Source organism: Oenanthe melanoleuca, chromosome 4A, assembly GCF_029582105.1.
Source record: "Oenanthe melanoleuca isolate GR-GAL-2019-014 chromosome 4A, OMel1.0, whole genome shotgun sequence".
NCBI classification, from domain to species: Eukaryota; Metazoa; Chordata; class Aves; order Passeriformes; family Muscicapidae; genus Oenanthe; species Oenanthe melanoleuca.
In genome coordinates, this window is record NC_079338.1 from 15,320,489 (window position 1) to 15,344,855 (window position 24,367).

The window sequence follows — 24,367 nt, forward strand, 5'->3', positions numbered from 1 at the left end:
ATCATTATAATTTAAATTCTGTTGTGCTTCTACAAGGACAACAGAAGATTGAGAGCATTCATCACTCTGTATACCTCAATAAGAAGTGTAGTCAAAATTTTTCCCATCCCTCTCCAGGTTCCCCAACCAGTGTGCAGGTGCTTTGAGATACCCATATGTTCACAGGTAACTTTAAATATTAAATTGATTTGGAAATTTATTTGGCAACACAAATTCCCATAGGATAGGGAAGCCAACATCATCACCCCCCTCCCTTGTTCAGAGCAATCATGACTAAGGCTAAGGTAAGAAAATCAGAACTTGTTTTTTGACTGGAATTTAAATTTCTTCTCCCAGCCTCCTGGCATGTCACAGGAATATAGTTATTGCCCTACAGAAATTATAATTTTCCTAGTCTGGCATCCCATTTCTGGCAGTGATCTACAGCAGATGCTCCAGCAGAAACAAAAAACAAAGCAAATGGCAGTGAAATTCCATGCAGGAATGTCCTTGCTCCCAGGAGACACTTCTCCCCCAGCAGGCTGGGTGGGTGGGTGGGGTATGGAGCTGTATAATCCACTTTTCTGTGACAGGAGGGAGAACATCATTTACAACTGCAGGACATCCCTGGTGTGTCGTGTGTGCCCCTGGTTGGATTCTCCTTCTCCAGCTCCATGGGGACCTGCCTGGTGTTGACTGCAACCCTTCCAAATAACTGGGATATTTAAGATCTCCCAGGGTTATAATGTTTTTCTTGCATCCTTGGGGTTACTTTCTGTAAAAGCCACATGTCCTGGGGTGCAATACAGGATGTGACCAGAAATGTGAATTCTGTCCCCATCTGCTGCAGCCGGGTGGGGCAGTGACCCTGATCTCCTGGCACATATTATCTGCTAATGGGCCATCTTTAAACCAGCTGGGCAATCATCTTTATCTTTCCACAGCCCATCCTCCCTCCAGGAGATATCATCTGCTGCTGGCCCATTCAGTCCCACTGCATGACTGATAAAATTCCATCATCCCACTGGGAGATGCTCCAGCCAGGGGAGGAGCCAAGCCTTTCCTACCCAGATAAAAACTGAGATTTTGGACACCAAGGCACCTTCTTTCCACTGGATTCCAGAGGAAAGCCAGACCTTTCCACATCATCCCTGTAGCTTCAGAGGAAACTGCACCTTCTCCAGGAGCACTGCTCCAGCTGAACCACATCTGCCACTGCAGGAGGATGCAGCCACCATTGAATGGGACTGTGCCAACACCCTGACTGACTGACGGGTGTCAGCTTGGATTCTGACTCTGGCAGGGTTGGGATTGTTCTTTGTAATACTGTATTTCTATTTTAATTTTCCTAGTAAGGGACTGTTATTCCTAATTCCCATATCTTTGCCTGAGAGCCCCTTAATTTCAAAATTATGATAATTTGGAGGGAGGGGGTTTACATTCTCCATTTCAAAGAGAACCTCCTGCCTTTATTGGCAGACACCTCTCCTCCAAACCAGGACAGGTTTTGCCCTGAGGAAGGAGGAGACGCGAATTCCAGAATTGCCATTTGTGGGGACACAGTGAGAGGTGTCACCGCTGAGGACACCACGGGCTGCACAGCGTGGGGAAGACCTTTGGGTCCATCTGTGCTCGTGGGAGGGATGGGAACACTCCCTGGTGTCCTGGGAGTCCTGCAGTTGTGACCCAGAGCCGTGTCCCCGTGGACGGCTCGTGCTCTGCCTCCATGCCTGCCATGACCCTTCATGCCACAGCTGCTCGCTTACACCAGCTCATCTGCTTTTAATAGTCCTGCTCCACCACCCACTGAAACCCACACCAGCCAGGAGATCATTACCCACATCCAAAAATAGCATTTCTCCGGCCCTGCTCTTCCAGAGACCCGGGAAACTTGGGTTTTTTTTCCTCCTTTTCTGGTTTCCAGGTGTGCTGTTCCCCCCATGAAGGCTGGAGCAGCTGCCCTGGCCGCTGGGATCCTCGGGGGCAGCGGGGTCCTGCTGTTCCTCATCGCCTTTGGGACGGATTATTGGCTTCTGGCCACGGACACCTGCGGGCTCCTGGAGCATGGCAACAGCACTCTGAGCACCGGGGGGGTGAGCTCTGAATCCTGTGCTTTGAAAGAACTTGCTAAGTTGTTTCAGATCTAAAATTCTGAAATCTGTGGTAGTATTTATGTTCAGTGAAAGTGACCTATTAGTGTAAAACGTCAGCCTGAGGTAAAACTTCTTTAAATTCTTTAAAATCCGACCTGGCTTTTCCATAATATTGAGAATTTTGACTGGAGTAAGTTGTGTCTAGGAAACATTAAGGCAGCACCTCTGTAATCTGGCAGATATGAACATTAGAGAATGAAAGGCAAAAATGTAAGAGCTTTAGTTGTTGACAGCATTTCCCTCTAAAGACAAAAGATATCTCCTGATATTTGCCATTAAAAGATTTCTCCCTCTCTAGTTTCTTCATTTAAAACTAGTGGGGCTTGGCAATCACGTCCATCTGAAGTGATCCAGCTGCAGCAGAGACACCAAAGTGAGCATCAGGCACAGAGCAGAGGGGTTCCTGCCCATCCCACCAGGGCCTGGGTATCCTCAAAGTAAGATTTATATGGGATTTTAGTTAGCAGGAAATGTAATTTTCAAGGGACAGCTTGATATTTTAGTGCTGAGGGCTGGTGTTGCTCGTTTATGGATCCCTCAAGTTGGATTTTCTCTGCACTTGCTGTTGTCTAACTCTTCAATGAAATAACAACCAGATCAGTTCCTCGAGCCACCCACTCCCCCGAAATGTTTTTGTGCCAATCAGTGTGTGGTTTCCATTACTAAATGACAGGAAGATCCTTGTTGTGTGCAGACTTTTTGTTACTTCAAAGTTCAATCCAATTAGGTTTGATTTTTTTTCCTGGTGTGGTGAGTCACCCTGGGTAAGCATCATGATGCCAGCAAGAAATATTTTTTCTTTCATTTCAGAATCCCATAATCAAATGTAGGGCACTGTTTGCTTGAGTCATGGTTCCAAATTACTGTCCCAACTTAAAAAAAAAAAAAAAAAAGATGGAAAAAATGCCTGGAGAAGTGAAACAGAAGTCAGGGTCTTTAGTTTCAAGCAGCTCAGTAAAGCCTGGGGATGGCAGAGACTGAGAAGTGCCACTTGTTTTTTGTGCACTTGGGAAGTGACAGTGTTAATTGTTTCATGTTTTAGTTGCTTTTGAAAGTGGAGAGAGCAGAGAGGATGCACTGCACTGCACAAATAAGCATCTCAAACATTTCAGAAATGCTCTTGGCCAAGTGTTGGGGAGCCTGACGCTGAGGCACTGACTTCAAAAGCACCAGGCAGAAATAGGAACTGCTCTTACTCTTCCCTCTGAGCTATTTTATTTCTATTTTAGACACTGTTGCTATTATTTCTATTTCTGTTACTGGTTGTGGATAACAGGCTCTACCTTCTCTGCCCTTTCTTAAACTGCCAAATCCTGTTCCTTGCAGATAAGGATGGGCTGAGTATCTGGCGAACTCAGTGAAATGTGCTGTGGATGCACCAAGTCAGAGCCACCAGCTGAGGAGGTTTCAGGGCTGAATGTTCCCCTTGTCATAGTCAGGATTTTATCCTGACAGTGAGAGGAGAATCAGGTCAGAGCTCTGCAACTGCTATAATGTGATGCATGGAAACATGGAGGAGAGGGAAGCAGAAGGTCTCTGGGCAGAGCTCAGAGCCCCTTCCAGGACCTAGAGGGGATTCAGGAGAGCTGGAGAGGGACTGGGGATGGAGGGACAGGACACAGGGAATGGCTCCCACTGCCAGAGGGATACTGGGGAGAAATTCTTCCCTGTCAGGCCCTGGCACAGGGTGCCCAGAGAAGCTGTGGCTGCCCCTGGATCCCTGGCAGTGTCCAAGGCCAGGCTGGATGGGCTTGGAGCAACCTGGGATAGTGGGAGATGTGTCTGCCCATGGCAGGGGTGACACTGAAGGGGCTTTAAGGTCCCTTCCCACCCAAACCTATTAACCTGTGACAGGATAAGTACCTCTAGCACATCCCTGCTGAGTTCCATCTCTATTGGTTCACAGGGCAGATTCCTCTATGGACATTCCTCATCATAAAACTTAATTTTGTCACAGTCTTGTCTCCTTTACCAAACTCTGTGCAAGGAAGATAAAACTGGTTTTGAGATAATTTTAATAAATCCTTTGGTAAATCTTCCACTACTGAACTTTGAAATGTAGTCCCTCCAGGAAAGACCAAAACCTTGTGCCTGCAGTCAGGTTTGGGTGTTGGAGGAAGGTGTTTGAGAAGTAGAAAACAACCAGAAGGCCCAACTCCCTGAAATTCCCATCCAGCTCTGGCCAGCAGGGGCTTAAGGACAGCAGAGAAGGCAGCAAATGGTTTGTGCAGCTCTGCAGGACAGTTTTTCAGAACTGTGACATGGCAGAAAGTCAAGGACAGCAGCTCCTCCATGATCCCCAATCCATCCAAAACTGACTCAAAGAGCAAATGAAAATAAAAAATTAAATCAATACCCATCTAGGCAAAGCACAGACTCTTGGTACCGTGATCTTGCCTGTTTCAGCCTGGACTTTCATCCCTCCCCAGGCTGGAACTCCAGCAGAGGCTGGGAGGGAGGTGCTCACGTTCCACCACGAGGGTTTCTTCTGGCGGTGCTGGTTCCTTGGTGAGGGTCACCCCGAGAGCATCTGGACCTTCTGGTACAGTGAGTACAACCCAGCACTCCACACCCACTCCACTCCCTCACAGTTTAATGGGAAACACACACAGGAGTGACCCCAGGGATGAGGAGACAGTTCTTGTTTCATTTTTGTCATCCCCATCTTCTGTCCAAAGCAAACCTGGCTCACTCTTTTTCTGCCCTTTCTGTGCTCATTTTTTGACTCAGGTTTTGCTCTCAGAGGGTTGTTCACAGAAAGGGTGCCATGTCTTGAGGCCATTTAATTTATCACCTACCAAATTATGCAAAGTGGTGACTTCCACCAGCAAGGAGAACCTTTCCCTCCTCCCCCTCCTTCCCAATAGCTCTTGAAGTTTGTGTTCAGCAAAGTTCTGTGAATGTGAATGTGAGCCCATTCCCTTCCTTATTACCTTTTAAGATCATTGAAATTACACTTGAGAACAAACAGAGAGGGGAGCACAATCCTTTATTTTTTTGAAAACACATTCATTCTTCGAAAACAAATGGAAGGAAAGTAGGATTTGGGATAAAACCCCCCAGATTTTAAATAAATTCTGCACAGGCTTTAAACACCACAAAAACCTTGACCCTGTGCCCTTGATGGAAGATATTCCTGTGGTTGTGGAGCAGCACAATCACCTCAGAGGGCACTTCCCTGAAAATAATGCAGGTTCCCACACTGAATTTGCTCTGCAGTGATTAAAATTTCCAATGACTTTGCTGTCCCCCAGCCCCTGACCTGTTTCCTGTAAAATCTTGCAGGAATTCTTCCCTCCACCCTTCAACTGAACAATGGGAGGTTTTTCACACGGGAAATTTGTGATAATAAAGGACAGGCTTGAGACAGGGAGTTTGCTACTGAATTACATTATATGGAAATACATAATATAATTTTACCTGAAGTAAAATGAGTCACTCTGATAACTGGTGAATTTTTTGCTACTTCTTTAGGTATTTATTATAATAGGATTGATCATGGCAAATTAATTTGCTGCTCTTGTGGATGTAATAATTAATTCAATAGGTATTCCATAGTCAATTTAGCATGAACTAATGTCCACCTATTATAAAGTGCTCCTTTGAGCTGGGGAACATATTTAAATAAGTGGCCAACCATTAATTAATTCATTTAACATTCATTCTATTACTGTTAATCATGATAAGCCTCAGTGGTATTAATATTGATGGGCCACTTCCATTCTAATTGTGCTTTTCCTTCTCACCAGCTGGAGGACTTGGAAGTACCTTGCTCTGGTACCCAAACATTTTGACCCTTCCAGGTGGTCAGGCACATTCTCTGGAGGAAAACAGCAATGAGAATATTGACACTGACTTCAGTTGTTCCATCTTCCATGATTTTTGTCCACCTCACACTCATGTTATGAAGATGAGAAGATGTGCAAGAAGCAGTTTCAGATACTCTGATATCTCCCCTCTTTAGTAGTTCTTATTTATATTTTTATTTTTCTCTATAACCAAGATTTATTATATTTTTTTCCTCCCCAGCCTTCTGATTTCACCGAGGGTTTTGCAGGTTTTGCACAGCAGCACATCACCATCTCAGTACTGTAACTGGTTCTGCAGCAAACAAAAGCAAACAGAGGTTTCATTCTTCTTTTTCTTCATCTTTTGCAGCCAGCCAAGCACACCCCAAGTTCTGCATGCATGGCTACCTCTTCCCCATGCCCATTGCTGTGGGACCTTTCCCCCATCCCTCCTATGACACAACTGCAGGTGAGTTTCTTCCCTTCTCCCCCAGCAGCTCCTTTTCCAAGGGATCAGGCAGGGATTTGGGATGTGTGTGGCTCTCCTGTTGTAAATTCACATGTCCAAGCAAGGCCAGGAGCTTGGAGAGCCCTTCCCAAAGCAGCCCTGCTTGGCTGGGTGCCCCAGGCTCAGGATGAGAGGCTCTCCCACGTTTTCTCTCTGTGCTCAGATAACCCAAACCCAGCCCGAGTGCTGCCTCAGTCCCAACATCTGGTTTCCTGGGATAGCTCAGGTGTTGGTTTGTTGCAAGACAAAATAAGCAAGCACTGGGAAATTGGTTAAAGACCAAATTGTTAGAAAATCCATGTAAGTGACTGGCTTGTTTTTAAAGCACTGAACACTAAGCAGTTGGAGAGCTCCCTTTCAACCAGGCCCTTTTTTATTTATGTTTCTCTATATTTTTCGAGTTCTTTAATGAATCAGCTGCTGTTAGGAATTTTAATTTGCTAAATTGGTGGCAGCAGTTAGAATTAATTCAATGATCTTTTTTGAAATGAATTGATTTCTTTAAATAGTGTGCATCAGTCTGCCTTGCCTCCGGGGATGCAGGGCAGACGTTCTGCACAAACAAACATCTTGACCTTTTCCTTAGCCTTCAGTAGTACCTTTTTTTTAGTTTTTATTATATTTTTTTCTATGAAAAATTAATTAAAAATAAAAATATTGCCAGTAGGAGCATGTGATGAGGGCAGCTCATTTCTTTGGCTGTGCTGTGCAGCATTCCTGCCCTGGGGAATGCTCTGTGGTGTCAGATGGATACGAAGGACCTGTGGAGGGAGGAGGAGGATGAGGAGGAGGAGCAGGATGTGCAGCAAACACATGGGATAAGCAGTGGGATTGTTTCTGCTTGGTGGAGACAGGCACAGCATCCAGGACCTGGATGATCCTGCTGATAAGCACACAAACTATTTTTTCCATCCTAAATAAAGGGCGCTGGTGGCATCTGTCCCTGCCTGTCAAACCCTGTGAAACCCTCCCCAGATGTGTCCCCTGGGCACTCCCAGCACCACCTCGATATTCTCAGAGGTTCTTCCCAGCTTTAATGGTTCTGTGAAGGTGCTGGGGATGGGGGGCTCTGCCTGTCCCCATCACCTCTGGGGATGGCTCAGGCTCCACATTTTGGGCACAGACAGCATCGGGCTCCTCCCCTGCCTCAATCCTCTGCTAAACCCTCGGGGGAGCAGCCACTCCTGTGGTTAACTCCCTTTTCTTTCTAACCAGCCCATCCTGATTTGCAGCTGCTGACAAAACAGGAGGCTGTCCAAGCAGAGGGCTCCTTCAGCTATTACCTGCTCCAGAGATAATTCTGCCTTATCTGCATCCTCTTAGGCTCCCTGAGAGAAACGGGTGACGGGAGGTTAAACATGAAAATGAATTCTGTGGTTTTGGAGAGTTCAAGATACTTATCTCTCCCTAAGTGGCTCTCCTGACAAAATGGTTTCAAATGAGGAAAAGGCATCTTCTCTGTATCATTTTTCTTTCAAGTGTGAGTCATTTCAGCACTACCCACTTGCTCGTGCTCGGCTTAAATCGAACTGGAGCTTCTGGAGAAGGAGCAGCAGGGAGAGATGTGGTGGTCCAAGGGATGGGATGAATCAGGGGTGGGGAGCAGGGTGTCAGAGGGTCTGTGCTGGAAGACCTCTACCTTTGGTTTATGGCAGTGTCTGCAAGACACTTGGCTACTGGGAGGCTCAAGTCAGTGGGCTACATCCCATCCTGTTCCATCAGGTGGGATGTGATGGACCAAGCTTGCTCAGCTCTGCCTGGGGTGGTTGTATGAAGTCATGGCCAAACCCCCAAATTCCTTGGATGGAGAAGCAGCTGCTCTCCTGCCCCATTCTCTTTCCCAGAGTCAAACAAGGCCATTAATGGGGGACCTCATGAGCTCCTGTTCTCCCTGCAGACCTGCTAGCAAACACTGCTTTTATTTTAAACCAGGAGCCTGGCACCTTCCCGAAGTGTTAATTAAAGTGGAACAAAGCTGTGGTCTGAATCCACCTCTCCAAATTTTACTTTCCTTTCTTGCCAAGCTTTTCCAACCTCCCCTGGCACAGCTAAGAGCCGTGCCCTTTCCTCCCACCCCTTTTTTTGGTGTGCTTCCCTGGCAAACCCTCCCAACCCTTTGGCCTCATCCCAGTCCCATTCTGTAGGGCATGACATTCCCCCTGAACCTGTGGCTGTCCCAGGTGCCCTGGCAAAGGCTCAGCTCTGCCTGACACAGCAGCATCACAAATTGTTGTTTTTACTGTTGCTAAAGCAGGAGTTAAACATGGCATCGTTAGGAAGAAGATTTGTGAGGTTGCAGAGAGTCTCTTTCCTCTCCTTTGTTGCAGTGTACAGAGGATTCTGGACGGCGTTCATCCTGCTGGCCGTGGCTGCTGGGCTCGTGGGGGGGCTCCTGCTGGTGTGTGGGGTCCCCTTCTCCAGCCCCAACTCCTACAAAGTTGGGGGAGGATTCCTGCTGCTCTCAGGTGAGGGGACATGGCTGGGGCAGGGTGGCTTTGGAGTGGGGCAGGTGGGGATGAAATGCTGCTGTGGGAGCATCAAATGATTCCCTGCTGGAATTAAACACTGGGAGCTCTGAGCAACCTGGTCCAGTGGAAAGTGTCTGTCCTGGTTTGGAGGACAGGTGTCTGCCAATAAAGGCAGAAGCTTCGCTTTAAAATGGAGAATGTAAACCCCACCCCCCTCCAAATTATTATAATTTTGAAATTAAGGGGCTCTCAGGCAAAGATATGGGAATTAGGAATAACAGTTCTTTACTAGGAAAATTAAAATAGAAATGCAGTATTACAAAGAACAATCCCAACCCTGCCAGAGTCAGAATCCAAGCTGACACCCCGTCAGTCAGTCAGGGTGTTGGCACAGTCCCATTCAATGGTGGCTGCATCCTCCTGCAGGGGCAGATGTGGTTCAGCTGGAGCAGTGCTCCTGGAGAAGGTGCAGTTTCCTCTGAAGCTCCAGGGATGATGTGGAAAGGTCTGGCTTTCCTCTGGAATCCAGTGGAAAGAAGGTGCCTTGGTGTCCAAAATCTCAGTTTTTATCTGGGTAGGAAAGGCTTGGCTCCTCCCCTGGCTGGAGCATCTCCCAGTGGGATGATGGAATTTTATCAGTCATGCCCTGGGACTGAATGGGCCAGCAGCAGATGATATCTCCTGGAGGGAGGATGGGCTGTGGAAAGATAAAGATGATTGCCCAGCTGGTTTAAAGATGGCCCATTAGCAGATAATATGTGCCAGGAGATCAGGGTCACTGCCCCACCCGGCTGCAGCAGATGGGGACAGAATTCACATTTCTGGTCACATCAATCCAAAACAGTGCCCCTGTCTTTTATGGTCTTTAAGGCCCCTTCCAGCCCAAACCATTCTGTGATTCTGTGCTCAGCCAGGCTTTAGCAAGATAGTCCTTAGTCCTAGCAAGAGGCTGAGATTTCTGAAAATCACCTTGTTTTTACTATTCCTCTATGCAGCCCTTTAATTTCAGTGAAGCCTGCAGGAGTGTTAAGCCTGGGCAGCATCAGCCCTGCTCAGTTCCCCAAAGTCAGGCTTTGCATTTGGGCTGCTCCTGCCTCTGCTGTTAGCTTTGATAGAGCTGGAAACTCTCAGAGTGATGAAAGGCAAACTCGGTGATCCAAAATGAGAGGGCTGGCTTAAGGAGACCTGAAAAGATGAAACGATGGCACTGCAGGAAAATGAATTAAAAATAGGCATTTATTCATTTCCCCACTGCTGTTACCAATGATTCCTCTGAATTATCACTTGGGCTTTTTCCCTTTCTGTATTTGAGAGAAATAACTGGCTTCAGTAGTAGAAATACTTGATTTATACCAGTGACTCAAACTCAGAAAAAAGCTCTTTTATGACTCAAGCAGCCACAGGCTGGAGCTCAGTTGGGCTGCGCCAAGTGAAGAACTTTGTAATGAAATCAGGCCTTTCTCTGAAAAACCACTGCTTAATTGCAGATCCTTCACAGCTCCTGCTTCCTCATATCTGGCATAAATCACACGAGATGCTGTCTTTGCTCTCAGTTTATGGTTTAAGTGAGCCCAGTTTGGGGGGGCTGCAAACATTAGTTGAAAATATTCAATAAGAAAGGTCCTGACGTTGACCCATGTCCCCAGCTACCACATCTACACAAGGTTTAAGTTCCTCCAAGGATGGTCTGGGCAGCCTGTGACAGAGATGGACAATGCTTTCCATGGAGAAATTCCTGCTGATGTCCAATCTAACCCTCCCCTGGCCCAGCCTGAGGCTGTTCCCTCTCCTTCTGTCCCTGTTCCCGGCTGTCCCCTCCTGTCAGGGAGTTGTGCAGAGCCACAAGTTCCCCTGATCCCCCTTTTCTCCAGGCTCAGCCCCTTTCCAGCTCCCTCAGCCCCTCCTGCTGCTCCAGCTCCATTCCCAGCTCCATTCCCTTCCCTGGACTCGCTCCAGCCCCTCCAAGTCCCTCTTGTCCTGAGGGTCCCAGAGCTGCTCCCAGCACTGGGGGTGTCCCAGCAGCACCCTGATCCCCCTGGACACCATTCCTGATCCCCCTGGACACCATTCCTGATCCCCCTGGACACAATTCCTGATCCCCCTGGGCACCATTCCTGATCCCCCTGGACACAATTCCTGATCCCCCTGGGCACCATTCCTGATCCCCCTGGACACCATTCCTGATCCCCCTGGACACAATTCCTGATCCCCCTGGGCACCATTCCTGATCCCCCTGGGCACCATTCCTGATCCCCCTGGGCACCATTCCTGATCCAAGCCAGGTGCCTGTGGCCTCTTGCCCACTGGGCACCCCTGGGTTTGTGTCCAGCCCTTGTCACCAGCACCCCCTGGGCATTTTCCACAAACAGATTCCCAGCCACTGCCCCAAACCTGTAATTTTCCATGGGGCTGTTGTGATCCCAGAGTGGATAATAATCCAAGGGCTGTACCAGGGCAGGAAGCTTTCTCTTCCCATCTGTAGTCCAGGCTCCCAGGAGGCAGTAGATGTCCCTGAGGAGTGTGTGCAGCATTTTTTGGGCAGAAATATCACAGAAAAGGATGCCGAGTAATACTCAACTGTCTTCCTTTTTTTCTCATTGTTTTTCCACTTTATTTGACTATTCCTTGATTAAAAGGCTGGGGCTTCGAATGTGACACTTTTTAGAAGAGCTGATTATGCATCACATAAACCTCTTGGCATTAGACAAAGATGCTGCTGTTAAAATTGAAGTTTGTATTAATGCAGCTTCAATCTGAACAGCAATCATTGTTATTAACAGTCATTGGGGGAACAAGTTCATCTGGAAGACACTTCCTGCTATATTTTCCATTCAAATGATAGCAGAAGGATTCAATGTGTTTTTCAGCAAAGTTTCCTTAGTGTTTCAACTGATCTTTTTATCCAGGGGGTTTTATCCTGATCTCAGACCTCTGGATCCTGCTTGGGCCTGGCTTCTGGATGGATTTGGGTTGCATCCCTCCATGGTTATTTTCTCATTATCCCTTCTAAAAATATTTTGCATAATTGCACTAAGCAGTAGGAACAATGGATTTAACACAGCCCCGAGTCCCCAGCCATCCCTTTCCTTTGGGTAGAGGGATGTGCAGGGATGATGCAGGAGAAAGAGTCTCTTGTCTTCTAATCATGGCCTGCAGGTCAGTGTTAATTAACCTCCCCTGCAGAAAGGATCTCTCCTTGAGGAAGTGTGAAAAGGCTGGCAATCTGCAGAGTGGGAATGTGGTCTGGCAGCTGGAAGGGGAGATGGATCAGCAGGAGTGGGGATGTCCCAGCCTCGAAGGGAACTTTCACCAGCAGCTTTGTCCTGCCCTCCACCTCCCTGCTTTTGGGAGAAATCCTGATTATCCACTGCAAAATGACGTCACTTTTCCCACCAAAAGGCTCTAAAGACACTCTGGTGCAAATGCACCCCCAGGAGTTCATGATGAGCAGCCTGGCACGGCCCAAGGAGGGTTGTGTGTCCATCTGTCACTGGGGGAATCCGGCACTGAAGGGTGAGGATTGCCATGGCTCAGCTGTTCCCTCTGAGCTGCCTTTTATCTCCTGCACATTCCAGAGGCTGTGCCAGCTCCCATGCCCAAAGGACTGCTCTGGGAGGTATTTCTGGGAGCCCTCCCAAAGCACTGGAGCCATTTCCTCTGGATTTCCTCCACTGGGTGACTTTGGAAAGAATAGACACTGGAGCCATCTGACCTGTGCACATCCACAGCCCCAGCTGAGCAGTTTTCCCTGCCAGCCTTCTCCCAAAAACACCTGGAATGCACAAGCCAAGAGCCAGTGTACTGCTTTCCTCCCAGCATTTTCCATCTCAGAATGAACTTCAGCTCTTCCAAGGGGTGGCAGGTCCTGCCTGGTGCCTGATTGTCCCTTTGTTCCAGTAGTTAGAGGTTGGTTAATTGTCACTACAGTGTCACCAAGAGGGCTGGGTTAGCTCTGTGCTGCAGTTTCTGGGAGCTCTTTCAGCTGCTGAGACAACTTTGCTCATGGCCCTTCATTTTTCCTTTGGGCATTTTAGAGACCAAACTTAGAAGTGCATCACTGGCACGGGCTGCCCAGAGAGGCTGTGGATACCCCTGGAAGTGTTCCAGGCCAGGTTGGATGGGGCTTGGAGCAGCCTGGGGTGATGGGTCACATCCCCTGTTCTTCAGCATGACCCAGCAGCATGGAAATAAGGGCAGATTTCCCAGCCCTATGAGCCAGACTGCTGGATTTTTTACTCAGATTCTGCTTCCCAAATGGAGCAGCTCCACTTTGGCAGTCTCAGGCTCCACGTGCACTGAAGGCTGGCAGTTGTGGAAGGGCAGCTGAAGGTCACCCCTCAATTTCATCATTATTAACATCCTTAAGAGGCAACGAGAGAGAGAGGAGAACGAGTCAAAGTTCATTATTCTCCTAATTAGCAGATTACACAGAAGTTCAGTAGCTTCCCCAGAATAAGAGTTAAAGATTGAGTTCACTCACCTGTCCCCACAATTAGCAGCTATAAAGGTGTCACAAGGAAATAAAGTGAGAGAAAGGAAAAGCTCTACTTCAATTTGCCCACACAGAAGGCACAGCTCAGCTGGGAGAGGGGGATGGAGCTCCAGGATCACAAAAGAGACATTTAATACCCCACTGCAATTTTCTGGCAATTAGCCCCTCCCCAGAAGATGCTGCTGACCTCATCAGCCTGGAGATGGAGTTTTGCAGTTAATTTTTCCCAGTACCATCCTAATGAACAGAGGCAAAGGGGGAGAAGGAAGCAAGGAAAGGGATCACCCGGGGAATTTTCCAGTGGAGAAAGCACAAGGATGCTGAGAGGAGCATGGGGATGAGGTTTGGTGAGTCTCCACTTACCCAAACCCAAACCCAAACCCTGTGCCTCAGGTGTGGGTGCCAATGCCAGTGTCATGTTTAGGACAGAAAACTTCTTTTTTCAGTTTTTCATTTTGCTGCCCAAAGGAATCTGTGTCTCTGCATCCAAAGCTGGCAGGAAACAAAGATGATTTTCTGCTGTGTCCAACACTAAAAGCCCCAGAAAGGAGGGGGAAAAGTGAAACCAAATACAGCAGCATTTTAAAACAAAAATGCCAAATTGCTTTGGTAATATGGGAGTGAAACATCCTTATTTTCTCATGATGAAGAGGCTGCTTCTGGCTGTAAGTGTGACAGATTTCAGGCAGGTTCAGGTACACTTGTGATTTCTCCAGACAAGCATTTCTGGCTGAGCAGATTTGGGTGAGCTGCCCTTCCTGATCTCCCACCCTCCTTTGGCTGCACCTGCCCTTCTGATTTTCTCTTCCCACCGAGGGGTGGTGTAAATCCCAGGGATTCTTCAGCTCTCAGCTGTAATTATTCCAGGGAAGAAGGCTGCTTGCTTCACATATTCTCGTCATTTGCCCAGAGTGTGAAAACATTCTTAATTTAGATGCCATGGCCGTGCCATCACCTCCAGTACCTGTTTAATAATAAATCTTCTGTGCCAAGACCTGGAGCTTCTCCTGAGGCTGGAGGAGGGACCAGTCCCCATTCCTTATCTCCTGAAGGATGGTGCCACCCACACGTGGGACTTCCCACACCCTCTTCAGTAAGAACTGGAAGGTTTTGATCTGATTACTTCAAAAAAATGAGACTTAGGCTATTTAAATTGTCCTGGGAGAAACCAACACAGAATTCCTGGTTATTTAAAGCAAAATTCCAAAGTACTTTTCCACACCCACGTTCTCTGTCCCACTGGGGCTGCGCTTTCATTGGTGTCTCTTATGGTAGGTATTATAAGTTAATGAAATAGAAATTGATCTTTAAAGGAGCACTTTTCAAGGTTCAGTTGCTATCTAATTAATTTAATTTTAAATTACATCAGTAATAAAGACTTAATTGCCTTCTTATCAATACATTGTATTTTGTAAAGGACATGCGACTATTTGAACACGCCATGGCTTTCTCATGGTAGAATAATTGGTATTTTAAGCATACAACTATCATAGTAAGTGTAAAATATTTATTTGTGCACTTAATTTCAAGTGGTATCAAAACCTCAATGAACATGCAAATGTTCCAGCAGCTGCTGTTTAACTCCTTGCCTGCCTCTCCAGGAAAAACAAGGACTCCTCCACATCACAGAGAATGGCTGGAATATCAGAGGGGGGTGATGTAAAGAATATTTGTATGGCTACACCAATTTTTGATTGATAAGATTGCATCTTTTTAGGGCATGGGAGGCAGTTTAGTAAAAGTGACAGCTTAGGGTGGGGAACTGCAACTCCTGTCTTGTTCCGAGTGAGGACTTTGAAGCCTCTTACCTTCATGTGGGTCTTATTTTTGCCTCTGAGATGTTTTTATAACCACTATAAACAGAATCACAGTAAAACATGGATGTGTTTTCTCTGACTGAAGATTCAGTAACCTTCCTAAGCAGATAAATCAAAGTCAAGCTTTACACCTCTCCTTTCCTTAGCACAAGAGCTGGATTTTGGAGTGTATAAGCTGCCAGGAAGAATAATTAAATACACCACAACTACCTTTGATTTAAAAATGGCAAGGGGAGAAATTAAATCCTGCAGAAGCCACAACACATCCACAGAACTGTGTGGTAACTTGTCAACTAAATTAATTTTGAGCAGTTCACTTCAACCATAAAAATAATATAAGCTGTGATATATTTCTTTCATATAAGTGTGTGTGTGTATATCTATATGTTATACAGCACCATTTAAAAATAGCAGCTTCTACCTGTGAAGTAGCAGGATCAGATATTTCTGAACTGCTTTCAGACCTGTCATCACACTGTCACTATTTAGCTTTAATAGATGTTGAGTTTTAAATGCACCATAGAAATATGTATTTTTTAATGATACACAGTAAATGAGATTTGGGCCACTCTGATTTTTGTCATCTGCTTCCAGTCTCATGGCATAAGATGCTTATTATTCTTATTATTCTGGTATTAATGGCCCATCTAAGATTAATATCTCATGGCTGTGTGCCTTTCTCACTCTATAATATGCTGGCCCTGCAGGCTCTTCTGGCTCTGGGGGTGGCAGTGCCAGAATTTTGCCATCAGCAGGATTTGTCATCTTTGCATTCCTGGTGGGGATTTGCTATGACACTGCTTGGAAGGGTGGATATAAAAAAGGAAGAAGTAAGCTTTGGTGTCTCCTCATTAATATCTGAGAAATTATAAGTTAAAAATGTGAAATTCTTCTCCCAGTTCTGAGAGAAGAATGTTGGGAACACCAGCCCTGCCCTGGTGGTTTCTCCATGGCTCTATCCTGCTGCAGCAGAGCCTTCAGGAGTGCTGCTGGTCAAATCACAAGGTGTCAGGGGCAGGAACTGACCACTGTGTGTGGGGCTCTCCCATGGTGAGTGGCCTCAGCTTCCACAGGAACCTGCAGAGCATCATTTCTGCAGCACAAGGCTTTGGTGCAGAGCCTGGATGAGCAGCTCTCGTCATCTGTCCTCACCTTTATTCCCGTATTTCCCGCACGGACAATAACTCAGTTTTGTCTCTCTCCCAGGGGGTTTGTTTCTCCTGCTGGTGTTTCTCTTTGTGATGTGGAAGGAGTTTGCAGCTGACTTTCAGAAGTACATCCTGCTGGAGAGGAGTGAGAGGTGCCTGGATGATGTTCCTGTGCACGTTTACTACGGGTGGTCCTTCATGTTCGCCGCCGCCGGCGTGCCCCTGGCGCTGCTCTCTGGACTCCTCTTCTTCCTGGTGGGCAGAGACATTATGGATTCCCTGCAGTAAGAGGAACGTGGAGAAGGCTCTGAGAAAATTGGTGATGCTCCTTGTAAAGAAACACACCCAGGTTTTGAGGGCTGGATGGTTTTTGTAGCTCTAATTGTCGGGGTAGGTTACGCTCACTCTCAGGGGGAGGCGGGGATGGAGCGCTGAGCATCCCAGAATCCCGGGATGGTTTGGGTTGGAAGGGACCTCAAAACCCATCAGTGCCACCCCTGCATGGGCAGGGACACCTTCCCCTATCCCAGGTTGCTCCAAGCCCCATCCAACTGGTCTTGGACTCTTCCAGGGATGGGGCAGCCACAGATTCTCTGGACACCCTGTGCCAGGGTTTTTATTGCCCTTACAGCCAGGAATTCCTTCCCAATATCCCATCCATCCCTGCCCTCCTGTCACTCCATCCCTTGTCCCAAATCCCTCTCCTGGAGCCCATTTAGTCCCTGGAAGAGGCTCTGAGCTCTCCCTGGATCCTTATCTCCAGGTGAGCCCCCTCAGCTCTGCCAGCCTGGCTCCAGAGGTGCCCATCCCAAACCAGCCTCACCTTTCTGCACTTTGGAGCTATTTCAGCACCTTGCTGGGGTTTGCACTGGTTTTCTCCCAGCCCAAGGGAAAGCAGCTCTCTGTCAGCAGAGCTCCACATCCATATTCAGCAGAGCTGGAGTCCTACAGCATTCCCAGCATCCTGGTTTCTTGTAAAAGGAAATCGAATCTGGCTGCCACGGTGCAAGCAATAATGTCTATTTCTAAAAAGCAATTAAGGATGATTTTTTTTTCTTAGCTGGCTCTAATTGACATCAAAGGACAACCATTTTAATGGGAATGTCGGGAAACATGGAAAACTTTTTTCTTCCTTAAAAGCCTCGATCCTGAAGATACAAATATACCTGGTCCTAACCTAACTTTCAATTAGGGAATAATAAACCAATTTCTGTGGCTTGAAACATAACATGAATTAATTAGTGTTTCTTTACAGCAATGCTTTACTCTGCATTTAATATTTTCCCTGGATGCAGTTTTGTGGGGATTTCCAACTCAAAAACTGAAAGGTGATCCCAGTTGAGAGAAAAGGAGAGGGGACCATTGCATGATATTGTGATATCAACTTGGGTTGTGCTTGTGCCCCATCAGTTCTTCACTACAAATTCACTATAAAATTGTTTTGAATAATTTTTATCATTACTCTGAATTGAATATTTTGTCTGGGCACAGTCTGGGGTAGTTTCTCAACCCAAAACCTGAATGATGGTGGGAACTGGAAGAACAGGAGTGGGGACAATAGCACTGGCATTTTATTTTTTTTTTTTTGACTTTGTTTTGGTCTGCCTTTCAGTCAGCTCAGCTTGGACCTTGTATTCTACAGATACCTCACAAGAGTCAGATTCAAAAAGACAAATTATACAACATTTAAATACATTTAAATTCTTGCAGTCACTCGGGTGATTGGCTGATGTGGCAATGACCCTACAAAGAGCATTCACCTCCTGATTCTCCACCAAACTATCCAGGTACTGGGGTGAAATAATTTGTCCTGAATATGCAGAGGATTGTAAAGACACTTGAGAAATGACAAAGATTTGATCTTGTCGTGTGTTTTTCGGGCTGGAGCGTGGTGCTTTGAAGTAGTTTGTTGGGTCCTCGCTCGCTGAGCTCATTTGCATAAATTTTAAATCAAACTTCTCAAAAATGCACCGTTCTGGTGGATGTCAGAGTTTGTGCTCAACTCACATCTCCCAAGCTTTATGTCACACTATTGACTCAGTGCAGTTAATTAATAATGGAATGTAAATCTCTGCTAGGAAGCGCTGAAGATTGTTGGCAGTGTAAAAATGTTTGTTAATGCTCTTCCTACAATATTATTCAAGTCTGGCGTTTCTTTCCTTTCGGAGCAAGTTCTAATTATTCTTTTACAAGATTCATGGCATACACAGAGTGAGAAATTGTAATTCCCCCATGTAAAGATTAGTTCTTTCATATGAATAACAGGCTTGGGCTACAGTTCTTAAGCAATATCCACACTGTTTTCCCTTAATAGAACTTTTGTTTGAATAGAATTGGGATGTGCAGGTAAAAATCATGGTTTTTTTTCTCCAGTGAATGGATCTTTCATGACATTCCCAAATACACAGAGGTTTTAGTGTTTTATTTGGCCATTCTAAACTGTGGTTTTTTTCCCTGATTCTCCTTGGGTTATGCCTGTTCCCCATCAGTTCTTCAAGGGATAATTTCTTGCTATAAATTCCCTTTGAATATTTTTTGTCATTTAATTATCTATTCAATGTGGAGATGAACACTTATGGTCACAAAGAATAAAAGTATATAATCCAGGAGCAGAAGAGGTCAAGATTTACAGTCACTTGCCTTTCACTGATCCCATAAAACAATCCAAGCATGCAGAAATGATGATCCCATAAGAGACACCAGGGCAGAAGAATGAGAATGCAGCAAGAAATCCATCAGACTTATTGATATCTGTGAAGCTGAGGATCCCTGAAGTTGTGAATATAGAAGTGAGTTTTATATTATAGAATGAAATATTTATTAACTTTCTCCATCTGTTCTTTAAAAAATTTAGTTTAATGTCATCAAGGCATTTATGGAATACATTTAGCTTAATCATGCATTCATGCCTTAGGGAGTAAAGCATCCCTGGAGACTTGCTCTTTCTGGATCAGCTCTAGAACAAGCAATAGTTTAAAATTCCATCATTCTTTGGGAAGAAATCACATGGCTTTGAATCCTGCTTGAACAGAGGTTGTTTTATCTTAAATATCTGGTATAGAGCACATCCAGTTGTTGTCTGGTATTGAGATTTTGGGTAATCTCAGCAAATCCCTGGATCTCCAACAGGTTTGGAAAATCTCTCAATATTTGATATATATCTAATAGTCACAGCAATAAGAAAGAATGAGATTTTAGAGTTGCATAATTAAATTAATTAACTCCCTCATTAAAATTCCATGTTTATTGCCAGCACAGGGCCAAACACATCATTTTGGTGGATTAAGGAGTCCAATTCCTTTGCTCTCAAGTTTCTCATGGCAAGTATAACTCAAGCAGACAAAATTTGCTGTGAGAGTCATCATTTCCATAGGAGAAATTTCAAAAACAGGAACTCCTGGGCTCAGTGGTAGAGCTGGAAATTGCAGAAACCACTGTGGCTTTCATCTGTTGAATGTGAAGTTTGATGAAAGGATATTATAGAGTAGTGACAAGGACCTAATTCTGATCCAAGTTTTGTCATTATAAATCATGAGTAATTCTGAGGGCTGCAGCAGACCCTTATCACTGCTAAACATCTGTAAGTCAGATCAGAACCGGGACTAATAAATACATTCAAGATGCATAATTAAAACAGTGATTTCACATCACTCTGATGAATTTTAGTCAAGGATTTCTTCAAGGATGCTTTTCTCACATTAGCATTTGATGTTAGTAAGCAATGAATAATTCCATTTTTTCTTTCCAACATCTGGGACACTTCCTGCTTTATTTGCTACTTACTGAGCACTCTGCAGGAAATATTAATGAATCCTGGGTGTTGAAACACGGGCCCTGTGGATGGTGCTCAGGAGGCAGCCTTACGTAGGAGAGGTGTCTTGAGATGAAGAGCTTGATTTTGGTGAAAGATACTGGGAGATTTGCCAAACCTGAGGGAGATACAGGAATTTAGGGATGTTACCCAAAAGTCCCTCTAGCAACTTCTTTCATGCCATAGTCCTCTTCCCTAAGCTCTTCCCTCATACTGAAGAGACAATAATTAATAATAAAAGTTTTTCCTCGTGGCCAGATCAGCTCTTCCTGCAGTGATTCTGAGAACCAGCACCCAAGGATGCCCTGAGGTCCAGTTCACCCAAAAAGAGATGCACCCTGAGAGCATCACTGCCCTGCCCAGCTGCTTCCTCACATCTCCAGAGGAAAAACCCAGAGGTTTTTCTCTTTCTTGGGAAACAATGGAATTCTGTGTTTGAAGAGCTCTGCTGGCCCTTCAGAGCAACCTGTGGAGGAAACCTGAGCTGAGCACCAGGAGAGCTTCCAGAGGAGGAATTAAAATCCTTCTGTATTAGTGTGCAGTGACTTTGATAGTTCAGCATCTGAGCAGGGGGGTGAAAACACCCTCTGCCATGGAAAACAGGGAAATTGGAACTTGCCCAACTTCATCCTGGCTGGGTGTGGAACAGCCCCTCTGGGATTTGTGACAAACCTTTCCACTTCTTTTTTCTTATCTGTCCAGGTTGTATTGTGACCTTGGTGAGACACATTCCTTGGTGGCTCCCATAACAAAATGTGAGTGTGCAGAACCAGGATCCCCACTGGAGCTGCTCCCCCAAGTCCCTGCACGACCCAGGCACTGCTGGTGACCCCTTGTCCCCAAAACCCCACGGAAAAGGGGAATGCTGGGGACAGGCTGGGGGGAGAGGGCACAGATGTGGTGCAGCAAATGAAGGCACAAAGCAAATTAAAATAAATGGGGAGAGGGGAGCAGGCTCCACGCCCAGAGCACGGGGCTCTGCATTAGGGCAGGATTAAACTGGATCAGGCAGAGCCCCCTTTACAAGAGTGCACAGCACCTCAATCCCAGAATCAATAAGCTGTACATGCTGCAGCACAAAGAGCTCTTATCTGCAGTACCACTTTGAATTTAGTGAATTTATTTAATCCCTGATGCCTGCAGAGCATCAGTCCTGTCTTCTGGGTTAATTTATTTATTCCGGTGATGTATTTTTAGTCTTTCAAGTCCTTGACATTTGAGAAGCAGCCTTTTTTCTCCCCTCCTCGTTTCCTAAAAAACATCTGAATTGGAAAAAAAATTATTTACAGAAAAGTATTTTTTTTTTCCCTAATTCATTCCCCACTTTTTCTTTTGGGAGCCAAGAGAAATACAATATCAATACTAATAACCATAAATGGAATGGATTGGGTAAGGCTCTTCTCTTTTTCCCCCTGCTTGGCAGAGCCTGTTTTTAAATCAATGCTGGACATTCACTGATCTTCTCTCTTCCTTCTCTTTTTTTTTTTTTTTTTTCCCTACAAGTATTCTCTCCTCCTCTTTAAATTAAAAAAACTAAAAATCACCTATTTTTGAGATATAGATAGCCAAGATTCTGTGTTGCATTTAGTTTGAAAATTGTCAGGAGGGCAGGTGATGCTCTTATCTCCTGGAACTTGATATTTCCAGGTTGATCAGATGAATCCTTGGCTCAACCCAAAAGAATCAATGGGTTAAAGAGTGAAACTACTGTTAAAAAGAAATACCAAAGGAAAAAGTAGTCAGGTACTAAGCATTTGTTTCTGGAAAAGTAGATTGAAGCTTTATAAACTTCAAGATCTCAAAAAAAGAAAAAGTCTCACCTGGCCTTGGCTGAGTCAAGGAGAGCTCCAGGAAAGCTGGAAAAATTAAAAATAAAGTGGCATGAAGAGAAATGGTTTGAAAAACAGAGGGTTTCTTCAATATTCCTTATTTATTTATTTTCCCTATCCATTACCCAATATTTCCTTGTCTTTACATTAAGAGAAGCAACAAACACCGAGAAGAAAGAGCCTCTCCTAGAACAGGGACTCTGCAAAAATATATTACATGTCCTCAAAAATAACTCTGCAAAGTCACAGAACATAATTGTCTTTCCATTTTAGATGTAAGAATTTTTTTGTATTTTCTTCTATTCAAATACCAGTCCGTGGGAGAAGATATTCAGCAAAACATGAGTGCTCAAATAACATTGGCTGAACTTGCTGATTTAAGATTTTAATGTTAATTAAACCTCATTTGTTACAAGCTGGAATAATTGCAGTGCATGGTGAACAAATGTGGCTTGTTCTGAAAACAGAGGCATCAACTTCTGAGCATCCCTGCTCCTCCAAAAAGAAGGGAAATTTAATAATTTAAACAAATCAGGCTCAAAAATGGGTGTTGAGGTGGAGATTTTGCATCAGCCCCCGCTGAAATGCAGGCAGAGGTTTTACCTCTCAAATCACCAGCAAGGTCATTATATGAGTTATAATAAATTATAATTAGCTCCAAAATCCAGGCATTAATCAAATTTATTTCAAGGCTTTTGCACCACATCCCCAAACAAGATCAGAGGGGCATCCTCAGCCCCTTGCTCCTGGTTTTTTTTTGGTGGCATTATTTCCTCTAAAGGGAATCCTGGTGCTGGGAGACAGGATGAATTCTAAAGGCATTAAACAAATATTTTTCTCCCTCTGAAGCTCAGATAATTTGATCTTCAGGATGGTGCTGGTGAAGGCTGGAGATGTTCTCAAGGTGGTTTTCCCTTCAGTTTTGCTCTGCGAGTCAAGATCCCGTCCCTGTTTTGCCACCTGCCTGGTGAAACCCCCGTTATCCGAGCCCAGGCACAGGCACACACACTTCACACATCAAATATCTGTAAAATAGCTGCTGTTCTCTGAGGAGAGACTCTTCCTGTGCCACAAACACTTCAAAGGCTTCAAAGCAGAGGTGCCTGCAGCGAGGGCTGGAGCTGAGAGCACAAGTGCCAGTTTCAGCTGACACCAGAGGTTTCAGCCTCTTAGGGCATAAAGCATTTTTCACTCTGTTTAAATTAATTTAATTGGAAAAAAAAAATTGAAGGAGAAATCACTCAAGACATTTTTGAAGGTGTTTTTTTTTTTTTTTGTGTGTGTGTGTGTGCATGTGATTTTTTTTTTTTTTTTTAAGTGGGAAATGCTGTTTTGAGATTAAACCTGCCTTTAAAAAGATATTTTTAAATGGAAATATCTTCAGTGTTTAAGGAGGGACTGCAGAGACCTTCTGTTTGCAGCCATCTTAGAGGGCTGGTTTTGCTTTCTCTTGCTTTGCTGTTGCTCAAAGGATGTTCCAGCTCCAGGCTTTCCTTCTGCTGCCCCTTCTCAGAGTTAATGCATTGGTTCTGCAGGCAAAGAAAAAAAAAAAAAAAAAAAAAGAGACATTTTTAGTATTCCAGAAGCCAAAAGGCTGTATGCTGGATGGAAGGATTTGCTGTACATCCCAGGCAGGAGATGCAAATCCAGTTTTATACTGGGAATGCAGCACCCTGTGCCCAGGGAAGGGTGACACAGAGAGCACATTCTGCTTTTATTTTTTTTAATTTATTTTTTCCAAATGAAAATTAAAAAAGAAAAAAGTGGAAATACCTCAGTTTTGATAGTCATGTCATGGGAATCTTCTTAAATTTTTGAATTTATTTATTTCTGCTCATTTGGAGGCAGCCCCTACACTCTCCATACTTCACCAAAGCACACAGCAGGTTTGGGGACATTTTGGTGCTTGCTGGTGTTTTCAGGTTGTTGCAAGAATTTGGATGCTTTGTAGTGGGACAGAGATCTCTTTAGGACACTTGGCTGTCTGAGGAGCTCAGGCAGGGCAGAGAATTCCCTGGACAAGAGGCAAAAGTAGCTGTTAACAGATGGAGATGGTCTATGCCATCTCATTAATTTAAAATAAAAACGTATCTCATATATATATAATATAAATAAATGCAGACAGATAAATATATTGATTAAAATAAAAATATAGTCATTAATACAAGGAGAATAATTAAAATATTGTGGGAATGAGTGTGTGAGCACCTCCCTGACCCAGTCCAGGCTGCTTTCCACGATATCCAGCACCTGGAAACAGGGATTTCAGCCCAGCTTTCCTGCTTTACCCACCTGCCCAGCACCACATTCCCTGTGCTCTCCTTCCAGGCCCAACCCTTGGTTAGGGGAAAAAAAACCACCAGAGCATCACTGC

At 45.1% G+C, this 24,367-nt stretch overlaps 1 protein-coding gene across 1 annotated transcript; it reads left to right on the forward strand.

Moving 5' to 3' along the window:
• Positions 1–1,808: 1,808 nt before the first annotated feature.
• LOC130253082 (transmembrane protein 182-like) lies at positions 1,809–17,581 on the forward strand. The gene is made up of 5 exons (XM_056491370.1): positions 1,809–2,072; positions 4,562–4,679; positions 6,291–6,389; positions 8,756–8,893; positions 16,412–17,581. Exons 1-5 carry the CDS (start codon positions 1,920–1,922, stop codon positions 16,639–16,641), a joined length of 738 nt encoding a protein of 245 aa, XP_056347345.1. The 5' UTR covers positions 1,809–1,919; the 3' UTR covers positions 16,642–17,581.
• Positions 17,582–24,367: the final 6,786 nt, after the last annotated feature.